We start from the raw sequence: 25,199 nt of genomic DNA on the forward strand, positions 1-25,199 counted from the left end.
GGGAGGGGGGAAGGAAGGAAGGAAGGAGAGAGGGAGGGAGGAAGGGAGGGAGGGAAGAAGGAAGGGAGGGAGGGAGGGAAAAGAAGGAAGAAAGAGAAAAAGAAGGAAAGGAAAAAGAAAAAGTGAGAAGGAAAAGAAAGAAAACTTGTGCTCTGCCACATATTTGCACGGCGACCCCAGGGAGGTGACTCAGCCTCCATGCGATGTGTTAGTTCACTGAGAGCAGGCACCGAGTGGCTGGACTCGGCTCTCTCGCAGGTCTCCGGCCGGCCCTCGGTGCTGGCGTGGCTCCGCGCACGCTGCCCTCGGGGCCAGTGCCCGCCACGGGCGTCGGGGGTGGCGGCAGGTTGGGGACTCACCTTGAATCCAGGAAGATGAGCTTCAGGTCGAGGCTGGCTCTGAACATGAACATGTTGCTGTACAGCTTGATCTCGGTGATGGCGCTGGGCGGCAGCGACTGGCCCACGGCCACCAGCCCCACAATCTGGTAGCAGGAGTCGTACAAGGCCATGTCCAGCATGTACTGCCTGATCTTCAGGTAGCCGCTGCAGTGGATGACCTGGGGGTAGGGGCGGGGGGATGTCATGGGGGGGCAGCACTTGGCTCCTCCCCAGGCCCCTCCCCTGCCCCCCCCTCTCCCCGCCTTCCACGGTGCTGGGGTGCTGATTCCCCAGCCCAGCTCTGACGGAGCCATACAAGCCAAACAAGCCACTGCTCAGCAGAAACCAAGTTGTGTCAACCTGGAGCCTGTGGCTCACACCTGGAATCCCAGCTGCTGAGATCTGAGGATCACCTTTCAAAGCCAACCCAGGCAGGGAAGTCTGTGAGACTCTTCTCTCTACTAAACCACCAAGAAGCCAGAAGTGGAACTGTGGCTCAAGTGGTAGAGGACCATCTTTGAGTGAAAAAGCCAAGCAAGAGTACCCTGGGTCTTGAGTTCCAGCCCCAGTAGCAGCACAGAAACAAAACAAAAACTCAGAAGCGGGGGTGGTGGTGGTGGGGGAAGGAGAATGTGCATGTACAACGCTCCAGCTCCATCGGACACTCTGTGCCCGGGCTGGGAGTGTGGCTCCGGGGCCCCAGAAACACCTGCTCCACAGAAGTGAGAGACTGGAAGCATTTACATCAGTGGAAGTCAGAAAGACCGTGCCCCTCTAATGCTAGTGGTGAACAGCGACGCCCCAACTTTCCTATTCTTTTTAAAAATGTGCCAGTGGCTCATGCCTGTAATCCTAGCTACTCAGGAGGCTGAGATCTGAGGATTGAGGTTCAAAGCCAGCCAGGGCAGGAGAGTCCGTGAGACTCCTATCTCCAATAAACCACTAGAAAACAGGAAGTGGCGCTGTGGCTCAAGTGGTAGAGCGCTCGCCTTGAGCTGAAGAGCTCGGGGACAGCGCCCAGGCCCAGAGTTCAAGCCCCATGACTGACAAAAAAATGCAGTCACTGCATGTCACATATACTACGTACACTATGGGGTTGAAATAAAAGCCGAGAAGAAGCTGGGGCAAAGGGGCCCCTAGGCTGGGAGGAACATTCCAGAAAGAGGCCAAAGGCATCAAGGTGCTCCCTTTCACGGCATCTTTATTCCTCCTGGGAATAAAGGGGACAAAAGGAGGAGGTGGCTCTGCTGCGGGCCACAGCAGTGGCTTCTGGGCCGAGGCAGCTCTGCAGCTCGGCCAGCCCCCAGGGCATGCCCTGCTCCTCGCTGCTCCAATCACCCAGGGCGAGCGGCTGCAGCAGGCTGATGGGAAGGAGCGCGGGCCAGGCTGGGATCTGCGCTCCCCTCATCCCTCAGCTCCCTGCGCCTGACCTCTCTGCTAAGGACCCGATGACTGGCGTGATGCCCAGAGCACGCTTCCCTGGGGGCCTAGCCTTAGCGTGAGAGTCCCCTCCTGGGTGCCGGGTTCAGTGATCGCTCCCCGCAGCCCTGGAGTGTGGAACGTCAGGAGGCCCCAGGGTCACTGACAACACGCAAAGCACAAGGCCCAGGTGCTGGACAGCAGCAGCCTCCCACTGACCTGAGACCCCTCCAGTCACACACACACACCCCAGCCAGGGAGTCCCACGCACCTTGTACCCGCTGCACGTCAGGCCTGCATTTCTTTTCGCCAAGACACACTTCATGCGAAGAAAGAAGGACCTCTCTAGTTCATACTCTGAAAGCAGGCACACGTTAGACCGGCCACCGTCCCGCTAGCCTCCCCCTCTGCTCCCACCGAACACCACGCAGGGCTTCTCAGGGCAGGTCCAGCAGACTCAGGCTCCGAGCAGCCATGCCTGACTGGTATGGCCTCCAGAGAAAGATGGGACTAGAGCCTAGAAAGAGTCAACCTGGAGCCAGCCACCGGGGCTCATTCCTATAATCCTAGCGACTCACGAGGCTGAGATCTGAGGATCGGCCCACACTGCCAGAAACGTCCATGAGACTCTTATCTCCAGTTAACCACCAAAATACCCCACAACAAAACAAAACACAAAATGGAGCTATGGCTCAAATGGTAGGGTGCCAGCCTTGAGTGAAAAGGCTAGGGACAGCATTCAGGCCCAGAGTTCAAGCTCTAGTACCACAACACAAAGGAAAGAAAGAAAGGGAGGGAGGGACGGAAGGAGGGAGAGAGGGAGGGAAGAAGAGGAAAGAACCTGGGAAGGAAGATAAGAAGGAGGGAAGGAAGGAGGGAAGGAGGAAGGGAGGGATGGAAGGAGGGATGGAAGGAAGGAAGGAAGGAAGGAAGGAAGGAAGGAAGGAAGGAAGGAAGGAAGGAAGGAAGATGGTAGAGCTCTACCTGCCATGCTCTCCCCTCTTGAGGCCTCAGAGCCACTTGGTGGTTCCAGAACCTGAGCCAGCACTGGGGCTCAGGAAAGCGTGCAGACTCCTTCAGGGCAGCAGTCCCCATCAGCCCTTGCCCTGGCAAAAGCATCCCTGCGGCCACGCGAGCCTCCTGCTGGCTGAACTGTGGCTCACTCCCAGCAAAGCTCTGGCTTCCATTCCCAGCCCTGGCCTCATGGCTTTGGCAAAGCTCTGATTCCTTTCCTGCACAGCCCGCCCCATCTCTGGGGGGCATGGCTGCAAATGCAGAATGAGTCCTCTAAGGAAACGCAGGGACACCAGAACCCCGAGGCCCGCATGCTTTGTGAACAGCACTTGGTGGAGGCTAATAGGCTAATACATGAGAGCATCACTAAGAACGAAACAAGCTCTTCTACCCTCTGTCAGGGCACTGCCGAGGAGGGGAGCTGCCTCAGAGGCCCCTTTCCCTGCCTCACTGCCTACGGAGACCGCCAGCTTTCACCCGCCATGCCTCCCACGGTCGGGAGCTCCAGGCATAAGGCTTCCTTCCAACATGGCTGCTTGCCTGAACCAGGCAAGGAACATGTAGAAGCTCAGGTCTCAAAGGTGTCGCCTGGAAATGTGGAGGGAGAGCCTCTGTCTCACACATTTATCACTTTAGACTCAGGAAACGAGCTCTGCGAATTTGAAGTTAGTTAGAGAGGAAATGAAAGGCTTGCCAATTCTGATCCTTCCCTTGGCTGGTATTGAAATGAGTCAATGCTCCCAGACCTCAGCGCTTCTTCTGTTCTAATGCTGTGACTAAGACTTGAACCCCAGAGAACAGGCGGTGGAAAGGTCTCCCCAGGGCTCTGAGATTCATCTGCGTTCATTCTGTAAACAAGTTTGGAGACTATGATGTTTGAAAGGAAAGGGCACCAGGGAGAAAAGCCATTCCCAAGGACGTAAGAAATCACAGAACAGCCCGAATCTGGTTTCAGGAGGCTCTTGGAAAAGACCAGACTCATGATTATTTCTGGAGCTAGGATTTAGGGGGCACAGGGCTGCATCTGTCAGGGGTCTGAGAAGCGAGTGCCTTCTGTAGCCTTAGGACAACCTGCTCAGGAGAGAAGCACCCTCTTCACATGACTCCTGATGTCTCCTCTTTTGCATTTTGTTCCACTGGTAACTTCGGCCAAGTTGCGTTCCACAGCCCAGGCACACATGAGGGCCATTAGCTGGCGTGCCTGCCTGGTGGGCTCTCGGGCTGTTGGACTGAGTTAAAAGGGCAGGGCCGCTGGAATACATCGTGAAACTCCCTACCACTCATGCAGATGGTAATTTAAGGATTCATTTGTGTGACGTCCAGGGCTTTTTTGAACTGATTTATGTCATGGCACAAAACCTAGATCCTGCTGGGTGCTCGTGGCTCACGCCTGTAATCTTAGGTCCTCCGGAGACTGTGAGACTCGTATCTCTAATTCACCACAAAAGGCTGGAAGTGAAGCTGTGGTTCAAGTGGTAGGGCACTAGCCTTTAGCACAAAAGTTCAGGGACAGTGCCCAGGCCCCGAGTTTAAGCCCTAGACTGACCAAATGTGTGTGTGTGTGTGCACGCACACACACAGACACACAATACTTTCTAAATGCATAAAATTTATAAGATTACAAAAGGAATCAATGGAAAATAGTTACCAATATATTTCAACACAAATGTGTTGCTTTGCCGTTGCATTCCATAACAAGAATCAGGAGCAGGTATAACTCTCAAACTTTTGAAGTAGCCAGAGCACCAAGCATATGGTTAAATATCTGTAATGTCATCAGGCAATCTCTCTGTGATGTCTGCAGTTAGCAAAGCCACAGGAGCCACGGTTTATAGTCTACAGTCACCAGCAAAGCGAGGCTAAATTTTATCTAGAGGAAATCTAGGTGTCATTTTCCCCATGACCTTTCCCGGCCCTGTCCCCTCCTCATGATCTGTCCTCAGGGGGAGCAGGCCCGGTCTGAACTCCTGATTCCACCTTGAAAGCCCTACAGCGGAAAGAGCACGTGAGTGGAGAACGCTTTGGTCTCCACGGTCACTGGTGCAGATGGTTCAATATCATTGGCTGAAAACAAAGGCATGATCTGGGCATGAAGCCTGAAGTAGAGTGCTAGTCTGGCATGCACAAGGTCCGGGCGAGAGACAGAGAGAGAGGGGGAGAGGGAGAGAGGGAGACAGAGACAGACAGAGACAGAGACAGAGACAGACAGAGAGAGAGACAGAGAGAGACAGAGAGAGAGAGAGGGAGAGAGAGACAGAGACAGAGAGACCGGGAGACAGAGACAGACACAGAAACAGAGACAAAGGGAGAGGGTGGTGGGATGGAATGAAAGAAAAAGAGGGAGAAAAATAGGAGAAAAGGAAGGAAAGGAGAGAGACAGAAGCAAAGAAGGAAGGAATTAGGAAAGAAGAAGGAAGGAAGGGAGTAAAGAAGGGCATTAGGAAGAAGCAAAGGGAAAAGAAGGGAAGAAGGAAGAAAGGGAGGGAAGGGAAAGGGAGGGGGGAGGGAGGGAGGGGGGAGGGAGGGGGAGACACAAATCCCCCTTGGTGGGGGTGCTGCCGGTTTGCCCCAGGCACTGCTGAGCTCCTGGGCAGGTGCAGGCAGCCAGCTCCGGGGTGACCGTGGAGAAGGCGGCCTTGCGGTGGGTCTGCCGCCTCGGGCCTGGGCGGTACCTGGGAGCAGGTGGTGGTGGAGGGGTGGGTGGGCGGTGAGGACCGCCGTCATCTCGTCGTGGTCTGAAGGATGGATGTACTCATAGATGCTGTTGCCAGTGAGCTCCACCTGCCGAGGGAGGAGGGGGCCAGAGAGTCATCAGTGCCATCCGTCCAGGGCGGGCACGGGGCGGGGTCACACCACCGCAGGTCACAGCTTTGCCAGACATAGAACTCTGAACCACAGACACCATGGGACTCAGCACCAAGACAGTCTTTAGCAGAGGAGGGGCCTTGGAGATGGGGGTCCCACCTCAGGGCCTGGGCTGTGTCCTTCGGACAGAAGACAACTTCCGAGAGACTCAAAGACAGTTGCTGGTGGCTCCCGCCTGTAACCCTAGCTACTCAGGAGGCTGAGATCTGAGAATCAAGGTGCGAAGCCAACCTGGGTAAGGAAGTCCTTGAGACTCTTGTCTCTAGTTAACCAGCAAAAAGTCAGAAGTGGAGCGGTCACGCAAGTGGCAGAGCACCAGCCTTGAGGGAAAAAAGCTAAGGGACAGCACCGAGGTCCTGAGTTCAAGCCCAGGCAGGGAGGGAGAGAGAGATCACGCCTGACCTGTCCAGTACCCACCTCACCACGCGCTGTGGGAGGGGACTGCTCCGGGGAGCTGGGTCACCAGGACCCTCCTGCTCTCTCTTCAAGGCCTTGTCACTCAGAGCCCGAGCCCTGACCCACAGGCACCGGGCTGCTCTGGACAAGGACTCCCCCTGCGCCACGGGGCCTCTCTCTGTCAGCCCGCAGCCGGGCCTCTCGCATCAGGCCAGAGGTGTGCCTTTGGCCTTCCCGGTCCAGCATGCCTGTGCTCACGGTGGCTGCCGGCCCGGGGTCTCGGCACGGCCCCCTGGGAGGGCTTGGGACCCTCCTGGCCAGCCCTGTGACACCATCATGGCTTCCTGAGGTGGCTATCTGTGCGTGTGGACACTACCTGGCCGCTGGGGGCGCCATGGGGGCCTCAAGATCAGAGAGGATGCGGCTCGCTTGGTGGGAAGCCGCATGGGCACTTGACCAGACTCCCTCACTGTCTTATTCGTGACCTGCAGACACTTCCTGGGGTTCTCTCAAACATAGTGTGAGAGAGAAGACGGACATGCTGGCTGATTTCTGATGATCCAGGCCCCTTACCCACCTCATGATGGGCAGCGACATAGAATGTTCTAGCAACAACTACCAATACCACCACCAGACCAGGCTCCTATGCAATGGTGGGTGATGAGCCCTCATTTGAGAGCTACAATCAGTAAGGCTGGGGTAACGGACAAGGACAGTGTTCAGGGGAGCTCCAGGAGTGCTCACTCCAACTACGAACCCCAAAGCCAGCCTGGCGCAAGTGGCTCATGCCTGTCATCCTAGCTACTCAGGAGACTGAGATCAGAGGATCGCAGTTCAAAGCCAGCTCCGGTAGGAAAATCCATGAGATTCTTATCTCCAATAAACCACCAGAAAACCCGAAGTGGTGCTGTGGCTCAAGTGGTAGAGCGCTCGCCTTGAGCTGAAGAGCTGAGGGACAGCGTCCAGGCCCAGAGTTCAAGCCCCACGACTGACCAAAACAAAACAAACAAAACAACACAACAAATCCTAAACCCAGTGTGGAAAGAGACTTGAAGACACAAGGCAGTGCGGGGTACCAGGTGCCTGGGGCTGGGTCTGAAGCTGTCCTCAGCCCTGCCCACGGAGGGAGTGTCTCGCCTGTGGCCTTCCCTCCGGTCCCCGCCTCCGCCCGCACTGCAGAGCCATGTCTCCCACTCCTCCCACCCTCGTTTGCCAAGTTGCCCAGATGTGCCAGTCACGTTTTGTTCAGAATAGATCACATCTCCCTCCCACTTTATCCTTCTGACTCCAGCCAGCCTCTCAGGGCCAGTTCCGCCTTCTTCAGTGTCAACTCATTCTTGTTAGGCCTTAAAAATGTAAACAAATGAGTGTCGGGCACAGGCAGCTCACACCTGTAATTCTAGCTACTCAGGAGGCTGAGCTCTGAGGATTACGGTTCAAAGCCAGCCTGGGCAGGAAAATCCGTGAGACTCTTATCTCCAATAAACCACTAGAAAACTGGAAGTGGTGCTATGGCTCAAGCAGTAGAGCGCTCGCCTTGAGCTGAAGAGCACAGGGACAGTGCCCAGGCCCAGAGTTCAAGCCCCATGACCGACCAAAAAAAAAAAAATTAAACAAATGAGCATGGTGTGAGACAAGTCCGTGCCCCTTCCCCCGAGGGCGGCTGGAGTGAAGGCGCTGTGAAGTTCTGCAAAGTGGGAGATTGGAAGCTCGTCAGTAAAGGAGCTGGCTTTCTCTCCCTCTGCCCTCCCTCTTCCTTCCCTCCCTCCTCTCCCTCCTTCCTTCCCTTCCTTCCTTTCTCTACCCTTCCCTCTTTTCCTCCCCTGTCCCCCTCCTCCCTTCTTCTTATTGATCTTCCTCCTCTTCTACCTTCTTCTCTCCCTCCTCTATTTCAATGGTTTGTTTTAAAAATGGAAAAAAAAACACCAAAAACCAAAATAGAAAATCTTCCTCTGGGTCTATCACGCCCCCCCCCCATGTTTTGGGGGAAATGAGCCTTCTGGTTTGCTTGATGTTCCTTTCCAGGAAAAAGCAGCACATGAGATGTCTTTGTAGGGGGGTGGGGGAGGGGGTGGGCTCGAGCAAGTCTCATCTCTGCCGACTGGAAAGCGGCTTCACATTTTAATCTGATTTCCTCACAGGTTGGAGGATGGGAGAGCAGGGACGAGGGGATGAAAGGCTTGATTTTCTGAGCTCTTGCATCTTTTACCAACAACCAGGCTAACGCTGTCCAGGACGCCTAGCAGCAGGCAACAGGAATGTGTGCACAGAACACAGGATGAAAGCGCTCACCTTCACTCAAATTACGCTTGACATCAGATTTCCTGTATGTACATACTTCCATGTGCTTCTGAATGATGGGAGAAAGAGGACTACCAGCCAACTAGAAAAACATACACACATATTCCTGTGTGTTGCGCTGTGCACATGTGCAGACGCGTGTGCATGTATGGCTGCTGCTATGAAACTCCCTAGGTCTCATCCATCAGCCTTATTAAAACAGAACTTCACTGTGATATTTAGTATTTGTAAAACTGTGCTAACTACAAAATGAATGACCTTTCTGCTAAGAGCTTTTTTATGTTGTGCTGAATAGCTTTGCTTCTGCCAAGAGAGCTGTATCTCGTAACTACAGAAAGACAGAGTCATGGGGCCTCTGGACCGAGCCCATGACTCTGTTGGGGTGGGGGAAGGGTTGAGTGTGGCAAATTAAACATTTTAGAATAGGATGGTTTGGGTTTCAGGGTTCAAGTTATGTCAACAAACATAATATGCCCTAAAACGCTTTCCTTTTGCTTGATTTCCAAAGTGCAAGAGAAACAACACTACTGCTATTTTTATGGCTGTATTTCTGGCATCCATCTCAAAGATCACATTTACCTTTATATGTCTCATAAACAGCTATTTTATACATATCTGTATGGTCTTTAAAAATGTATATTAGTGCCAGGTACCAGTGGCTCAAAGCCTGTAATCCTAGCTGGTCAGGAGGCTGAGATCTGAGAATCACAGTTCAAAGCCAGCCCGGGCAGGAAAAGTCCACGAGACTGTCATCTCACAAAAAGCCGGAAGTGAAACTGTGGCTCAAGTGGGAGAGTACTAGCCTTAAGCAAAACTGCTCAGGGACAGCACCCAGGTCCCAAGTTCAAGCCCCAGTACTGACACACAAAAAAAAAAAAAAAAGGTGGGGGGGAAGGAAGGAAAGAAGGAAGGAAGGAAGGAGGAAAGGAAGGAAGGAGGAAGGAGGGCAGGAAAGGAATTTGAACCATTAAGATGCCTGCCAAATATAAGTAGTTGCATTCACTCCAAAATAAACTAAATTATCTAATTAATATTCGTAGATTACTTTCCCCTGACACTACCTTATATTTATTTATTTATTTTTTTTTGTCGGTCGTGGGGCTTGAACTCTGGACCTGGGCACTGTCCCTCAGCTCTTCAGCTCAAGGCGAGCGCTCTACCACTTGAGCTACAGCGCCACTTCCACTACCTTATATTTAAATGTCTACCTGGGGCTGGGAAAGTGGCTCAGTGGTAGAGCGCTTGCCTTGCATGCCTGAGGCCCTGGGTTCGATTCCTCAGCACCACATAAGCAAAAAGAAAAAAAGCCGAAGGTGGTGCTGTGGCTCAAGTGGTAGAGCGCTAGCCTTGAGCTGAAGAGCTGAGAGACAGCGCCCAGGCCCAGAGTTCAAGCCCCACAACCGGACCCAAAAATAAATAAATAAATAAATAAATGTCTACCTGTTTTGTACCTTTGCACAAACACTAGTTAGAATTTTCAGGCCACAGGTTATTTCCCAATACTCAGCATCCGGGCTGGGGGTAACTTTCATTTTGTGGTTGTCTCTGTCCGTTTATTGAGCAGCCAGTTTGGGCAGCCATAATTATCTTCTTACTAGTTTAAAGCTAAAAGAAGTTGTGGGGGCACCAGTGGCTCATACCTGTAATCCTAGCTACCCAAGTGGCTGTTGAGGATTGTAGTTCTAAGCCAGCCTGGGCAGGAAATCTGTGAGACATATGTGTGTACATGCATATGTGTGTGTGTGTGTGTGTGTGCGTGCGCGTGTGTGCACGCGCCAGTTTTGGACCTTGAACTCAGGATCCGGGCACCGTCCCTGAGCTTTTTTGCTCAACGCCAGGGTTCCTGAGCCATAGCTCCATGTGATTTTTGGTGGTTAACTATAGAGAAGAGTCTCACAGCCTGGGCTGGCTATAAATTGTGATCCCCAGATCTCAGCCTCCTGAGTGGCTAAGATTACTGGCTTCCACAGACTCCTATGTCCAATTAATCACCAAAAAGCCAAAAGTGGAGGTATGGATTGAGTGGTAGAGTGCCAGCTTTGAGCAAAAAAGCTAAATGACAGGGTCTAGTTCTTGAGTTTAAACCCTAGTACTGGCGTGCGTGTGCGTGTGCATATGAGTGTGTGCACGCACACACGCACACACAGACCAAAACAAACTCCGCCCCTGAAAAGTGGTAGAGATTTCTTATTCCAATACTTGCCAAAAAAAAAAAAAACTTCAACAGGAGGCTTTCGTGGAGATGGGCTGTAATGCACACAGGGTTATTTTATGCCCTCAAAGAGATCATCCAGAGAGCTACTTAGAGGGTTCAGAACAGAAGCAGAATAAAATGGAGCAACTCCCCCTTGCTGGTGAATTTCTGTTCCTCATGACTGTGGTGCAGAGCTGAACTTGACTCCACACGAACCTGGAGCCCGGCTTCAGAGGTCACATGATTGAGAGCGAGTAGAAATTCTTAGAACCCAGAGACGCATCATGTAAAACACACGCTATTCCTGAAATCCTATTTACCCTTTCATACCTACTCACAGGGTTACTCTACATACTGTACACATCCTATTTATTTACTTACTTATTATTTTCAGGCACATTTTTATTAACACAACATTTTTCTCCTTTCAGGGGGGAAATAAACCAACTTTACACCAGGCTAGCAGTCCACTACAACCCCCTAGTCTTCAACACTTTGATCTCTGGTGATTTTGTTTAAAAATAAAGCCTATTTTTTAAAAAAAAGTTTTTCAGATGTGATGTGTTCTGTCTGAATGTTTGCTAATAACTAAACGAATCTGAAAGGCATAAAACATGTTTTTAAAAAAGAACAGTTGGGTATTTGGCATCTGATTCAATACTTTATTTCACAATTTAAGTCAAGGAGACAGGAAAAATGCACATGGTGATTCTGTCTAGATTAGCTTCTGCGGGCTCGGCCGTGGACAGGAAGAATAGGGCATGGAGAGCCAGTCGCTGCTTATTTAAACAGTTCACTGCTGGACACTGCCAACCATGCTAAGGAACGTACCTCAGCCGTTCAGGATTCTTACAGAGGCCCACGGAAAAATCCAGAAGAAATCAGTTACTCTGTGTAACCAGTCTTTCTTTTTTAAAGGAACACTTCTTCTGGGGACACAGAGACAAAAACAAAATAATCCTATCTGCAGAACTTTCTGGAAAATGGTAGTGCATGGCTCCTGCTGGTGATAACAAGTTTGATTTCTGTGTGCAATCGAAAGGAAATGTGATCTTTATTCGCCAGGCTGCCTCATTTTCCTTCTGGGGAGTTAATGAGAAGCAGGGATCTGCCACCTCGCCTAGAAGGTGGAGGTTCTTAATGACCGCGTTCAGACTCGGTCCCCGCTATAGCCCACATTAACAGAGAGAAATGGCAGAGACGACGGGCGGTAGACCAGCCACCTGGCTGAGACAACCTCAGGACAGGGCCGGGCACTGGACAGGGCCGGGCATGGGACAGGGCCAGCCTCACCCACGCCCGGAGAGAACTCTGCAAGCAACTGTGTTCTCCTCACACTGTGGCCTCTCTGCCTGCTATGTGGCTCACTATCGGGTACAAAACACATAAAACAGTTTCCTTGATCTTCTCCTTACCATGATCATGAAAGGAGGATGTAACAGGAATTCGTTTATTATTTAAATCATGGTTCCAGGATATCAAGTATCTGCCTTGTCAGACAGAGACAACTATAGAACGGATCCTTTCCGTCTGACTGCTGGAGATCTAACATTGATGTTCAACAACAGTGGCTTTATTTATCTTAAAAAGATTTCTGACTAGTCATCTGGGAAACAAGTGAAATGTTTGTGACGCTCTTGTAAATTATAATTTTTTAAAGTAAATCATCTTTCGGGTGTCAGCAGTTTGTGCCTCTGTAATCCTAACTACTCACGAGGCTGGTATCTAGAGGATCAAGGTTCAAAGCCAAACCAGGCAGAAAAGTCCTTAAGATTCCATTTCTAAAATAGCAAACAAAAATCAGAACTGGAGGTGTGGCACCCGTGATAGAGTACCCGCCAAGCAATTTGAGAAGTCCTGAGTTCAAACCACCAGAAAAGAAAAAAAAGGAGTAAATAATCCAGCCAAAGTCATTTTTGTCAGATTTAGTCAGAAGAAATCAGTCTGGATAAAACTAAAGGATCCTAATTAATTCTAAATAGGGCAAGATAACAAATCAAGGTATCATAGCCACAGAAAATAGAGAAATAGTAAAAGACAGAAAGAGGGCCTTTTACATGCCAGGCCTGTGCTCTACCACCGGGCTATCTCTCCTGTGACCCCACAGAAACAGTAAACTTCATATTCTCAACGTTCATTCTCATTCAACAAATATTCACCCATGAGTCCTGTGAGTACAAGAGTCAAGCCTTAGTAAACCCTTATTTGAAAAGTAAAAAAGAAAAGGAAAGAGGAAGAGAAAAGAAACGTTCAAATGATTTTGGGCCCGAGTCACTTGGCATCGCATGAGGAAAGAGAAACGTTAACCATTCAGACAAAGTGGACGATAGACCTGGGAGGAGAAGGTGGGGCAGCGCGAGGTGACCTTGGTTTTGTTTGCTGTTTGGTTTAAATGTGCTGGCAGAAACCTGAAAGGAATCCGTCTTACGTGGGTTGCTAAATTCAGTGATTTTGCTTTTCAGTGCAAAAACTCCAGCCACATGAGACACCTTGAGAGACCTTGAGACCCCTTGAGACCCCTTGAGAGCCCTTGCCTTCTTTTGGCTTAAGGAGCGGAGGAGGCGAGCGCTGTGCGATCCCATGTGTTCCACCACCCACTCTCTGGTGCTTGTCATTACTTGCGCTGTGTTCTCCGTTGTCAGGGGAAGGCAGACCGAGAGCTCACAACAGAAAGAAACATTTATTCCCTTCATCTATTTTTTTAAGTGACATTTTTGTCTTCTCTTTTTTGCCAATTAATTTTTTTTTTAATCTTTAAAAACAAAGCATGACTTTATGCCGCACCATCGGCACCAGCGAAATCAGACGTGACAACCCAGCCTCTCCCCAGAGACGCACGAACAAGCTTCTAAGCCCTGGTGACACACCGGTCCCACCTCTTTCCTCTGAGGGATGATGGCTCCACTTTGCTGGGAAATTTGGTAATATGGAGATGGTCTAAAGAAACCAGGACCTTGGGGTACAAAACAGTAGTAAACTGAGTTTTATGAGTTTCTATCACAAGCTTATAAAATGCTTTACTTGAAACAACCACTGAGCTGGAAAAAACTCAGGAAAAATGACCCCAAATGCCATGTGAACACTCATAAATCTATCCCTTCTTCCCATCTCCCAGACACGCGGGGCCTCACACCCAAGGCCTCCGCAAGCTTCCCTCCACTTCATAGCAACGTGGCCGCCTGTGTGGACTGAGGACCCGTGTCCAATCCCCGCGCTGGGCGAGCAAGATCATCACGCAAGCTGACAAGCCAGTGGGCCCCAGAACACTCTAGAAGTCTGATGACGGTTCAGACACACTGGCCATTAGCCACAAAGGAGAAACAACCCTCCTTTGCCCCCCTCTCCCCCAGGCAAAGGGTCATCCTGAGCAGAGCACTCTGGGAGGTTTCAAAAGATGGCTGTTCAGGTTGGAAGGCTGTCCCGTCCACAGACACTCAGTTGAATATTTTGGTTGTGTACAGACACTACTTACCTGGGACAAGCCTAAATGCACAGACGCCGTCTCGGATATGTACATGATTTTGCCATCAGACGCTACCACAAAAACGAATCCATCCAAAGTCTGTAGAGAGAAAACAGTGTCAGGGGGAGTGAGGGTAGCTCTCCACCCTCATTAAGTAGGACAGGCTGTGAGGGAGCTCCGTGGTGCATTGCGTGCTTAGCCTGGCCACCCCTGGCTACCTGGGTACATATACTTATTTACATATATGCTTGTATACGTGTGTATATATGTGTATATGTGTAGACACACGTATCCCTCTTTATACACACTTGCATGTGTATGTGTATATGCATAGATCTATACACACATGCACATCCAGTCTTATTTCCACACACACGTGCACACACACACTTGTTAACATACAGTAAAAAAGGAGCCGGAGCCAGGAGAGCTGCAGGCAGCCTTACATACTTGAGGTTCATTTCCCAGGCCAGACTCTCAAATGCTTTTAAAGCACTTTGAAAAACAGTCTCACATCCACATCACAAAATCATGCCAAGCACGGGAGAGTTCCTAGCGCACTCACTGTGGCGTGGAGGAGCTTTATAGTTTGGGCTTATTTGAGCACTCAGTACAAATCCGGAGTTCTATGGTTCTTAGGGGAACATCTGCCCCTCTATAAACCATTTAACGTCGTAATTGGCAATCATTTGCACCATGAGGACATCACCTAATGTGCCACAATTTCCTAGCTACCCCTACGTACCATTGGAATAATAAATTCCCACCACTCCCTAGAAAATAAAACAAAATAGTCAAAGATTTTACCAGACTTAGGTCTACAATATTAACTATGTAGACTTTGTACGAGATCAAATAACCTTGGCTAAATTCAAGGAGAAAGAGTAGCGATTTCTGGAAAACTTAACACTACTCCAGTGAAATGAGAACTTTTTTTTTTTTGCCTCAATCTTCCTAACTCTCTAAAAAAGAAAGTGGAAATTAAAGAGAGGAGATTCAGAAACTAAAAGGCATGGCTATAGTTATGTGTCAAGGATAAAAACACTAAGTATTTATTTATTCATTCATATTTTAGATTCAATACTAAAGAAAAGTAATTTTTTAAAAAACCTATACAAGCCACAGTACTGTACCTATAAAAATATTCCAAATTTCTGGCTACAAACTATTTTTACAGTATCTAATCAGAACGAGATCACCTTTGTGCTTCCTAAAAACCCCCTCTGAAAGGGGGACAGGTAAAGATGCGGTAGATGTGAAACTGAAGATATTCTTACACACAGTGCTGCCTAAATACAATTTGTTAATTTTTTCTGTTTATTTATTTTTTACCTTTGCTTTTGCTTAGATTGAAAGCAACATTCTGGCTATAAACCTTACTTGCCTGCAGGTTTCTAACTTAACTACAAAGTATTTTCCCAGCAACTATCAGAAATACAAACTATAAGGCAATTTTATTAAATATAAACTATAAACTATATAAACATCTCAGAAATATAAGCTATAAGGCAACTTTCAAAAGCCTACATCTGTTGACACATTTTGTGTCAAAATCATTAAAGAGATGTGTGAGAGGAAATCTCTCTCTCCCAATATGCAGGAAAATGAGTGGAGAAACTGTCCTAATTAAATCCTAAAAGCTGCTGGCAGTAGCTAAAATAATAATAATAACAAGAATAAAGTTCTTAATGGGAAAAAAGTGGAGTATGCTCTTGTAGCTCTGAATGACCTAATTCGCTTCCATCTATAATACAGCCATCTCCGGAATTAATTAAATGTACAGTGGGGACGTGGGGGGTGTTGACTTTACCCGCCGGGTTTTCACTGAAGTTCCTGGCACTTTGTAGTCCTTGATATTAGTGTCATTTATAATCTGTGGGACTGTGAAACACTCCAGGGCTGGGAGCAAGCGCCTGGCAGCGGCCAGAGGGGCTCAGAGAGCCCCTGTCGCTTCCAGCGCCCGCATTTATAAAACCAATCACACCTAGACATTTGGGGCAAGTGAGTTTGGGGGGAAAAATCTGTTTGGTTTCTTTTCACCCAAAACGCACAGCTCGGGGCTGCTTTACCAGCTCAGTCACCAAGCCTGCAGCCAACTTTTTTTTTTTTTAACGAAAGCATAAAATAGAGGGAGGAAATGCAAAGTCGCTCTCTCTAGGTAAGGCATTTGTGGCTGCCGGGACACACAGCGAGGGGGAAACGAATTGGGTCTTTGATGAGATGTTGGTTGCCAGCTGGCATGGGCCACTGATCTGGAAGTGGCCTTTGGTGCCCAGTGAGCCTCCTCCTTGCCTTCTGTGAAAACGCAACAGGCTCTCACAAACCGGTCCTACAACCTGCCCAGGTGGCCTCTGAGCCCCCCGGGAGCCCGGGAGCCCTCCGCTAAACCTCCCTGAGTCTCAGCTTGTTTCTTAGAATAAAATGGAGTTAAAAAAATAGGATGTACTGGGGCTGGGAAGGTGGATCAATGGTAGAGCGCTTGCATTGCATGCATGAGGCTCTGGGTTCAATTCCTCAGCACCACATAAGCAAAAAGAAAAAAAGCCAGAAGTGGTGCTGTGGTTCAAGTGGTAGAGCGCTTGCCTTGAGCTGAAGAGCTGAGGGACAGCGCCCAGGACCAGAGTTCAGGCCCCACGACCGGACCTCCCCCCCACAAAAAAAAATAGAACGTACCGTAGGTGAGTGATGGAGTCAAAGGATGATGTTTTGAAAAGAAGTTGGCTTTGAGAAAACTCAAGTACTGAGCGGTGGTGGCTCACGCCTGTCATCCTAGCTACTCAGGAGGCTGAGAGCTGAGGATCTCAGTGCCAAGCCAGTCTGGGCAGGAGAGCCCTTGAGACTCTTATCTCCAATTAACTACCCCCCAAAAGCCAGAAGTGGAGCTACCACTTGAGCAAGGGGTAGAACACCAGCCTTCAATGACAGGGGAAAGTACCAGGGCCCTGAGTTCCTGCCCCAATGGATACACACACACACACACACACACACACCAACAAGTACTGTCATTATTCCGTTTTTGGCACTGTCTCTGCCTCAGTATAACCTCTGCAAACACACACAATGGCCCAAGGCTGAGTGTGAGGTTCCTGCTTTCTGAGTTCCCAAACAGCCAGAAGGTCGGTCTGAAAAGACTTAAGTCCCACCCAGGGGTACGAGTGCCCCTCCCCAGTTGGCTTTACCTGCAGCAAGTGAGACCCCAGCTCCTTGGCAACACTGTCCAGGGGCCCTGGCCGGCTGGGCTGGCCCCATGCATCTCCTAAACCTAGACGAGGAAATAAATAAAACACAGTAAACAGCGGCGCCCAGCCGGAGGCCGAGTACCTCACAAGCCAGCCACACGCAAGACCTCTGCGCTGCACACACCAGATCACAGAAGAAGGCTCCCAGTCTCCTCTGCCCGCAGCCCGCAGGTCATGGCCGTCTGCACCCCATCCGTGGCTGGAGGAGGAATTTCCTCGGAGAACTCTGGCCTGGCCCGGGCCGGAGCTCCCATGGGGGGCCCCACGTGCTCCCCAGCGCTGACAGTGCTGTCTGATTGGAAATGCCACAAAGTAATCTAATTTGCTTTGAAATTGACCATCCTGGAAGCCAGTGGAGGGGATCGATTTGACCCCTAATCCCCGACAACCTTCTCTCTCTGCCTCCCTTCTGGGACAGGAGAGTAGAAAAAGGTCTTCAAGCAGGCTCTCCAGGAGCTCTGCCCCCTCACTTCCCACCCCAGAGCTCCTGCCTGGGTGGGACTTCCTAAGGGCAAATTCTAAACCTAGCAGCAATGGCGGGGAGGAGGACATGGTCGGACCACGGGCAGGCGCTGTCTGCTCTCAACAATCAGGGCCCTCGGCTTCTCCACTGGGCCCCTTAGGACTCCAAACCCCCACTTCTCCAAGGCCACCTTGGGTTGCAAAATTGCACCCAGTAAAAGAGAACCAAGCATAACGTTCCCTCCCTCTTTTGTCCCTCCCTCCTTCCCTTCCCCCTCTCTCCCTGCACCCTTGGGCCAGCCGCTGTGGCCCTGGAGAGCCTGGGCTTTCTCCAGCAAGACCCACCAAGGAGGAAGTGCGGAAGCCTGCAGAAGCGGATGTGGGGGCTAGACCACCAACCCCCAGTCTCGGCCAAAGCTGTCTGGCCTGTGCGAGAAGCCCCCATCGCAGAGAACTCTCCACCCTGCTGGGCAGTGGCTCAGCGTCTGTCCACCACCCCGGCTGTTTACCTGCAGGTGACCCCAGGGTGTCTCTGACACCTCATCCTCACCTGCCACCACTTCCTGTGGGTGAGGATCATCGGGGAACAGGGGTGCAAGCCCAGCCTGCCGCCACGTCAGGCTCCCCTGCCACCGAGACTCTGGGGTGCAGGAAGCACCCTCAAGTGGGCAGCCTGGAATGGGTTCCCCCACCCTGCGTGGGCTCCCTGGCCGCCTCCACTCCGGGAGACAAATCAGAGGCTTTGGTAGACATTCCTACTGCTGGGAAGCTTACAAAAAGAAAAATGACTTTTTATTTCTGGGGCTGGATGGACGACGGTGGGAATCTGGGGCTGGCTCTGGTCTCCCCACGTAGCAGCTAATGTCTACTCTCCAATCTCTCCTAACCTACGCCGCTCGCCGCTCGAAGCCCCTCCACTTCCACCGCAGCAGAAAATCCTAACCCGAACCCGAACCTGAACCCTAACCACAGAAAACCCAAGCATGGCCACCCTGCGCCCAGCAGCACGAGGGGCGCCCTCAGACTCAGTTCCAGTCAGATGGTGGAGGCCGCCTTTATTCCATTTCAACAGCAAGGGGAAAAGTGAAACTTGAGAACTAATTTATAAAGGAGTTGAGTAGGGAGAGGTGCCCACATTGCTCTCTCTGGCCTCTAGGCCCCACGGAGGGGTACAGGGGTTCAGGGAGTGCCCACCTGGGAGAGCCAGTGAGCTGGGGGAATTTTCACCCAGGAAATGATCCCCCCTAAAACAGACACCTCTGCTGGACTCTTTCAAAAGAAAACCAGTGCGGAAAGCCCTGCAGTAGCTTTGCTGCAACCCAAGAGTTTTCCATCCGCTTCAAGAGACTCCTTTAAGCTGCTGGTTCTTCGGTAACTTCCCAGCATGCCTCCATTCACAGGCAGAGTTGGGGCTCTGCAGATCTGGCTTGAAGGGGGCTGCTGAGACCCCTCCCCAGCTGCTCTCCTGGGCCCTGCCAACTCTTGCGTTAGCGGCCGCTGTGGCAAGGGCTTTGCATTCAGCCCGTGAAAAAAAATCTGCTCTGGGCTGAACGTGGAGACAGAATAAAGAAAAGGTTGTGACAGAAAGAATCGTCTTGATACTGTAAAGTGTGACTCACTGGCAAAAGGCAAAAAGTCAGGGGCCTGGCCTGTGAGTCCAGGGTGAGACCAAAAAGAGATTTATTTAACCAAAGGGGGAGAGCCTACAAGCCTATAGGTAAAGATTCTCCTGGGGTAGCAGGGAGGACTTTGGAGCCGCTGGGGACCCCGAGTTAGATTTTCCTGACAGGACAAGCTGGGGACCCCTGGGCTTCTGAAAGCCAGGAAAAACCAAGGTTGTAGAAAGCCACAGGGAGAAACTGAGGTAAGAGGAGCTGAGCTCAAACACCGATTCTGTCACTTCCTTCCCCTCTTGCTGCCCAGGCTTTGGGGTGCTGGTGCTTGTACCACACTCTTGATTGCTATGATTTGAAACCTCAGATATTCCCTCCACAAGAAGCGCAGTGTGACGGCTCCACTCTGGGCCACTTGGCTGGTCGGTCAACAAACAGCTCATGAGCCACAGGCTCTGGACACATCTGCAGATGTAGGCCACAGACCCAAACACGGGACCCGGAAATAAGAGCGTTTGAGAGAAGGGGAGATGGTTTTTCTCTCTGCTGCCCCATTCAAATGTGAGGATGAGGAGGGTGGGACTCAGAGTTCTTCTGGATGGGTCAGCAGGACCCCTGTCACCAGGACTTTGGCTACTGCCTCGAGAGTTAGGGCCCTGATTTTGGTGGAAATGTCAAGATGCGCACATTTCCTCCCAGGTCGCACCCCATTTATATGGAAAACAAATGGCCTCAACACCAGGGAAGGGCTGTCCTCACCCTCACCCTACCACAAAAAGCTCAGGATCCCTCCCAACAGAAGCAGCCTCCCTTTCCTCCAGGGGAGAGTGTGTGTGTGTGTGTGTGTGTGTGTGTGTGTGTGTGTCCAGCACCGGGACTTGAACTCAGAGCCCTGGGTACAGTCTGAGCTTTTGTGCTCAAGGCTAGTGCTCTACCACTTGAGCCCGTGTCCGGCTCCTTCCTCTTAGCCACTTTGCAGGACCAGATCTCCAGCCGGTGCTCCAATCTTCACTTCTAGGCTCTAAACTGGACAGTGGCTGCTTGCAGGCTATGCTGTCACTCCTGGAGGGCTAGGGGTTCATGGGGAGTGTGACCTCTGGCCTGTTGCAAGCCACTGTGGACGCCAGGTGGCAAACGCTGGCAAAGCATTGCCAAGTCAAGAGAGTGTGAAGAGGGAGAGAGAAGGCAGGGCCTGCTGGGTGCTCTCCTTCTTCCATCCAAATGCATGCCAGGCCTCTGTGCAAGCTGCCCACCTAGATCTCACCTACCCCACGAAAGCCACCGGGCCTCGGCCGGCAGGCCTCCAGGGTGGGTGAGCTGGGGGAGGGCTCCCATCAGGGCTGCCGCACTGGGCAAGCCCATTAGAGGGTGTCGTGGGGGGAGTTGGGGGCTGGGGCTACCTTCTTGATGCTCTAGGACCCCTGTAAATCATCAGGATTTGGGGGTTCCCCAGACCATACCAGTCTGTCTCAGGCCTTACCTTTTCTGTTCTCTCCCAAGCCCCTCAAAAACGTCCTGGTTTTAATCAATTGACCCAGAAGCAGAAGAGCATGTGGAGGTGTGTAAAGGGCTGCTAGATAGGCAAGAAGAGCCCCCACTAACCAATTGGGCCAGGGAGGGAGCGGAGGCGGCTTAAGACTGGGTCAATGCACCCGCATGGTCACATACACTTGGGAAATACGGATGCAGCTGCCAGGAGGAGCTCAGGGTGTGGGGCGGGGTGTTGCCCTCTATCCCGTGTGCCACTGGGTGCGTGGTGTGCGCCCTGCTCCAAGGCCGCCTTCAGCACTACACTGAGGGGCAAGGGTGGGCTTCGGGCCTGAGCTATGCCTTCCAGAGCCCATTCCACACCTTGGCAGCTTCAAAGGAGGGGGGGGAGCTGGGATGAAAGTATATTAATCTACAAACGCGAGCCTCCGTGCTAGAAAACACGATTTGGGACTGCCTAAGAAAAGCCTGCGGCTCTAGAGTCTCCTCTGCCGCGTTAGATGCCTGTCACCTCACAAACCAGCGCTACGATTCTTCAGCCAAGAATCCCCGATCGATCTGGCTCCTTCCCACCACACCAGGCAGGGACATAAAAGGGGTGCCGTATTGGAAGGGAAACCTAGAGGAATTCAGCTACTGGAATACTTCAGCCTGGGAGTTGGTCTGTGTGTGTGAGGATAGAGAAAGAGAGTTTTCTGCTTTTAAGTAAAGGTTGGGATGGTGTGCTCCCTCCCTCCCTCACCGCTCCAGGGTGTTTCAGGTCTGTCCCCTGGAGAAGGGTCTCAAGGGGAAAGGACCCGAGGCCTGAGTTTCCAACTACCTGACAGTTAGTTGTAGGATCGGGAGGTCCACAGGGAAGTGCCACATCCTGCCCCCAAACCTCAGATCTAGGGGTATTCTGGCGAATGAGTGGGGGAGGGCTGCTGAAAACCAACGCTGCCCCTCTCTGATGTGGCCCAGGCAGTGTGCCCACAGTGCCTATGGTCCGGTCCGGGAGCAACCAGTTTGCCTGCTCTGGGCTCTGGAGCCCTGGGCGGCTGGGTGCAGTCCGTTAAGCCTAACTACCGAGTTGTTCAATGCCTTCTCCCGTTCTCCGCCTCACCCCAGGTTTCCATTTCCAGACCTTGTTGCTCACTAGCTCTCTTCCACACCCTGACGAACTCTGGGTTCTCAGATCAATGTTGAAAGAGAAAATGGACACCCAGAAAACAGCGGGCTTTTAGAGTAAGGTGGAAATCCACCCTCTCCTTGTTTAAAAGCTCCCCCCACCCCCGCTGGTGCCCGTGAACACCGGGAGTTTGCAGGACAGAGTGACTTGAATAGATTCCCTCCTCTGCCCCAAGATCTTCCCGTGGGGGGCACACGTGCACCCACATACAACGTGTAGAACCCAAAATCCACTAATTTTACAAAGAATGAGGTTGAGCAACACCAGGTGACAGCAGAACCTCCAAACTACCTGTAAAAAAAAAACCCAAGCATTCTCCAAATCAGAGAACTCCCTTTTGCTGGGCAGCAGACCCTCTGAGTTGGGCCTCGGCCTGGAGAAGGCAGGCACCACTCGGGTTGTTCTGATAGTGAGGGTTGGTCTGATGATTCCCACCCTTCCTCATTTTCTAACCCCCACAGTCCTAAAATTGTCTCTAGATTCTTCTTTACCCAAGATCCTACTTGGGCCAGGTTGGGTAAAACCTCCCTTGGCAGGTGGGTGCCACTCAATAACTCTCCCTTTGGAAGCTGGGAGCGATTTGGGGGTTCCAGCGATTTTCGGGTTCCTGTCCCGGCTCAGGCTGGCCTTGATTCTAAAATCGCAGTAGGGCTACTGCCTTCACCAGGCTCAGAGTAAATCTGGGATCCCTAAGAACAAGTTAAATCCATGAAGGGGCCCCTTGTGCTCCCACCACAGAGTTCCTCAAGTTAGGCAAGGACGTCACTTTGCAAAATGGAGGTTTTTCTAGACGCATCTTCTCTTTGCCCTGGACTCTCAGATTTACAACTCAGCCCCGCACACCGCCAGCTCCAAGAGAACGGACAGCTCCTCCAGCCCGGACAGCGGCTCTGCAGGAAGTGGGCTTGGGGTGGGGGTGGGGGGTAGAAGTTGACCCTCTTCCCCCAGTTAGACGCCACAGGTTTAGAGCCATTTCCAGAAAGCCAAAGCCAGAGTCTCCCGCGTTATTCTCTGGGAAGAGGGAGCTGGCCGCTCCGCGGGGAGGGAAGCCCCGAACACGGCTCTGAACACAGCCCAGCAAGCCTCCCACCCCGCAGCCAGGAGCCCGCGCGCACACCGGACCCCGCAGGCACCCCAGGCCAATGTCAGCCGGCGTCCTGTGGGAGAACACGTAAGACACTTCTCGATTTTTCTTTTTAGCAGCCTTCCCAGGCAACTTTCCCAAGCCAGCATGGCTTGTGCGTTCCTCTTTGGGTAGCCCTCTCCCGAGGGTCAGCTCAGCCGCATTCGGGATCCTTCACAACCAATGCTTTACTCTTCTCACCATTTATTCTTTTTGCTTTGACACAAACCAAAAACCAAGCCACGCACAGCAGGGGGCCGGGGAGGCCGCGCCCCGCGCCCGGTCCGGTTCCACACCTGATTTTGTAGCACGCGGAGGGGGCGCGCGGCCCAGCGGGCACTCCCACGACCCCGTGCCCCGGGTGGGAAGGAGACGCGCAGCCCGAGGACACCAGATTCCACGTGCATTTCCGCTGAAAACGCCGGCAGCAGAGGGCTCCCTCTACGTTGCGGGCCAGGGACCGAGAGGGCGAATAAGCGACCCGCCAGGGCCAGCCACCCCCGGCGGCCCGGCTGGGGCAGGGGGCCCCGGGGACGCGCGCCGGGCCCCCCACCCGGAGCCCAGGAGGGGAGCGCACAGCCCGGCTGTGGCGAGGGGGGACCCCCTTCGAGGCCGCCCTTGGTTCTGGGGGCTCCGAGTCCGGCGGCGATCGCTCCCAGGCTCGCGGGCCTGGAGAGCCGAGGCCGCAGCCGGCGCCAGGCCGGGTCGGAGGGAGAGGGTGGAAAACGCAACTTCAGAGCGAGAAGCGAGCGAGCGTGGGGCGGACGCGGGAGAGCGTGCGGCTTCCGGGGCGACCGCGCGGCCGGCCGCGGGCTGCGCCGGGGCCGCGGGACACCTGTCACCCGTCCGCCCGCGACCCGCAACCCTCTCCGGGCGGAGCGCGCGGCGGCGGCTGCGTCTCCCCGCGGCTTGGCTCCCGCGCACGGCTCCGGACGCCGACGCGGCCTCGAGGCTCCACGGCCTGGAGATCCTGCCGCGTCCCCGGTGCACCCCGCGGGCCCGCCGCTCGGGGCCCGCCGTCCCCGGCTCAGGCGGGCAGAGGCTGGGCTGGGAGAGCCCACCCGCAACCCCACCGTGTCCGCGACCCGCGCTCGCCCTCTTCCCGCGGACGCCTCTCGGGGCGCCGTGGGCCCCGCCGCCCTCCGCCGATCCGGAACCAGAACGGGCCCCGCTCCGGCCCGGGGTCCTCGCTTCTCTCCCCCGCGGCGTCCCGGCTCACCCAGCTCCGGTCTTCCACCCGACCTCGATCTTCGCTCGCTCGCTGGGAAGGGGACCGACCCGGAGCCCGGAGCCCGGAGCCCGCGGCGCCCCGGCCTCCCCGCTGCCGGGCACCTCCACCTCCCCAGGAAAACAGGGACGCCAGCAAGTCACGGAGGAAGGAGAAGCAGAAGGAGAGCTACAGGAAGGAAGGGCGAAGGGAGGAGAGGAGAGGAGGGGAAACAAAACAACGGAGACGAACAGGAGTGGAGGGACATAGAGAGTCTGAGGAGGAAGAAAGAAGAGGAAGAAAACGAGAAGAGGAGGAAGAAGTGGAGGAGAGGAGGAGGAGATGAAGAGGAGGAGGAAGAACGATAAGAGAGGATGAAAAGGAGACTGACAGAGGCAGGAAGAAAAGAAAAGCGGAAGAAAATGCAAACGCGGAGGGAAAGAGAACCGCTGGCTGTGTCGGCGGGGCACCGCCGGCCCCTGAAACAACTCTTGGGTTGCAACTGCTCTGCCACGGGCCGAGGGATGGCTCCACCGCCTGGGCGCCCCGGCCCCGGCCCCGGCGCAGCCCCCGCGGACGCGCTGTCCCCGGCGGGGAGCCCGAGCGGCCGCCCACCCGAGGCCTCACCTTCCGGGAAGACGGCGCGCATCTTCAGGTAGCTCGTGGTGAGTCTGATGATGGACGCTTTGTCCAGCTGGGAGGTGATGGCCGACGGCAGCGGGAGCAGCTTGGCCAACTCATAGAACTCGCCATTTTCCTTCTCCCTCCTGGTCTTGGCCGCATTTTTGGACTTCTCCTTCATCGCGCCTCGGGTCTGGGCATATTAAGACCCCGCCGCGCTCCAGGCCCGCGGAGCTGCGCTGGGGC

At 52.9% G+C, this 25,199-nt stretch overlaps 1 protein-coding gene across 1 annotated transcript in view; it reads right to left on the reverse strand.

Annotated features, from left to right (window-relative positions):
* Positions 1–25,138, reverse strand: part of Sim2 (single-minded family bHLH transcription factor 2) — a 45,617-nt gene extending 20,479 nt beyond the window's left edge. Inside the window, exons 1-6 of the mRNA XM_013027426.1 lie at positions 24,960–25,138; positions 17,212–17,294; positions 14,042–14,131; positions 5,486–5,594; positions 2,071–2,156; positions 360–559 (exon numbers count right to left, since the gene is read on the reverse strand). Coding sequence (XP_012882880.1) covers positions 360–559; positions 2,071–2,156; positions 5,486–5,594; positions 14,042–14,131; positions 17,212–17,294; positions 24,960–25,134 — 743 coding nt within the window. The 5' untranslated portion in view covers positions 25,135–25,138. The remainder of the gene's footprint in view (positions 1–359; positions 560–2,070; positions 2,157–5,485; positions 5,595–14,041; positions 14,132–17,211; positions 17,295–24,959) is intronic.
* Between the last annotated feature and the right edge of the window lie 61 nt (positions 25,139–25,199).

The sequence above is a fragment of the Dipodomys ordii genome, unplaced genomic scaffold, assembly GCF_000151885.1.
Source record: "Dipodomys ordii isolate 6190 unplaced genomic scaffold, Dord_2.0 Scaffold104, whole genome shotgun sequence".
NCBI lineage: Eukaryota > Metazoa > Chordata > Mammalia > Rodentia > Heteromyidae > Dipodomys > Dipodomys ordii.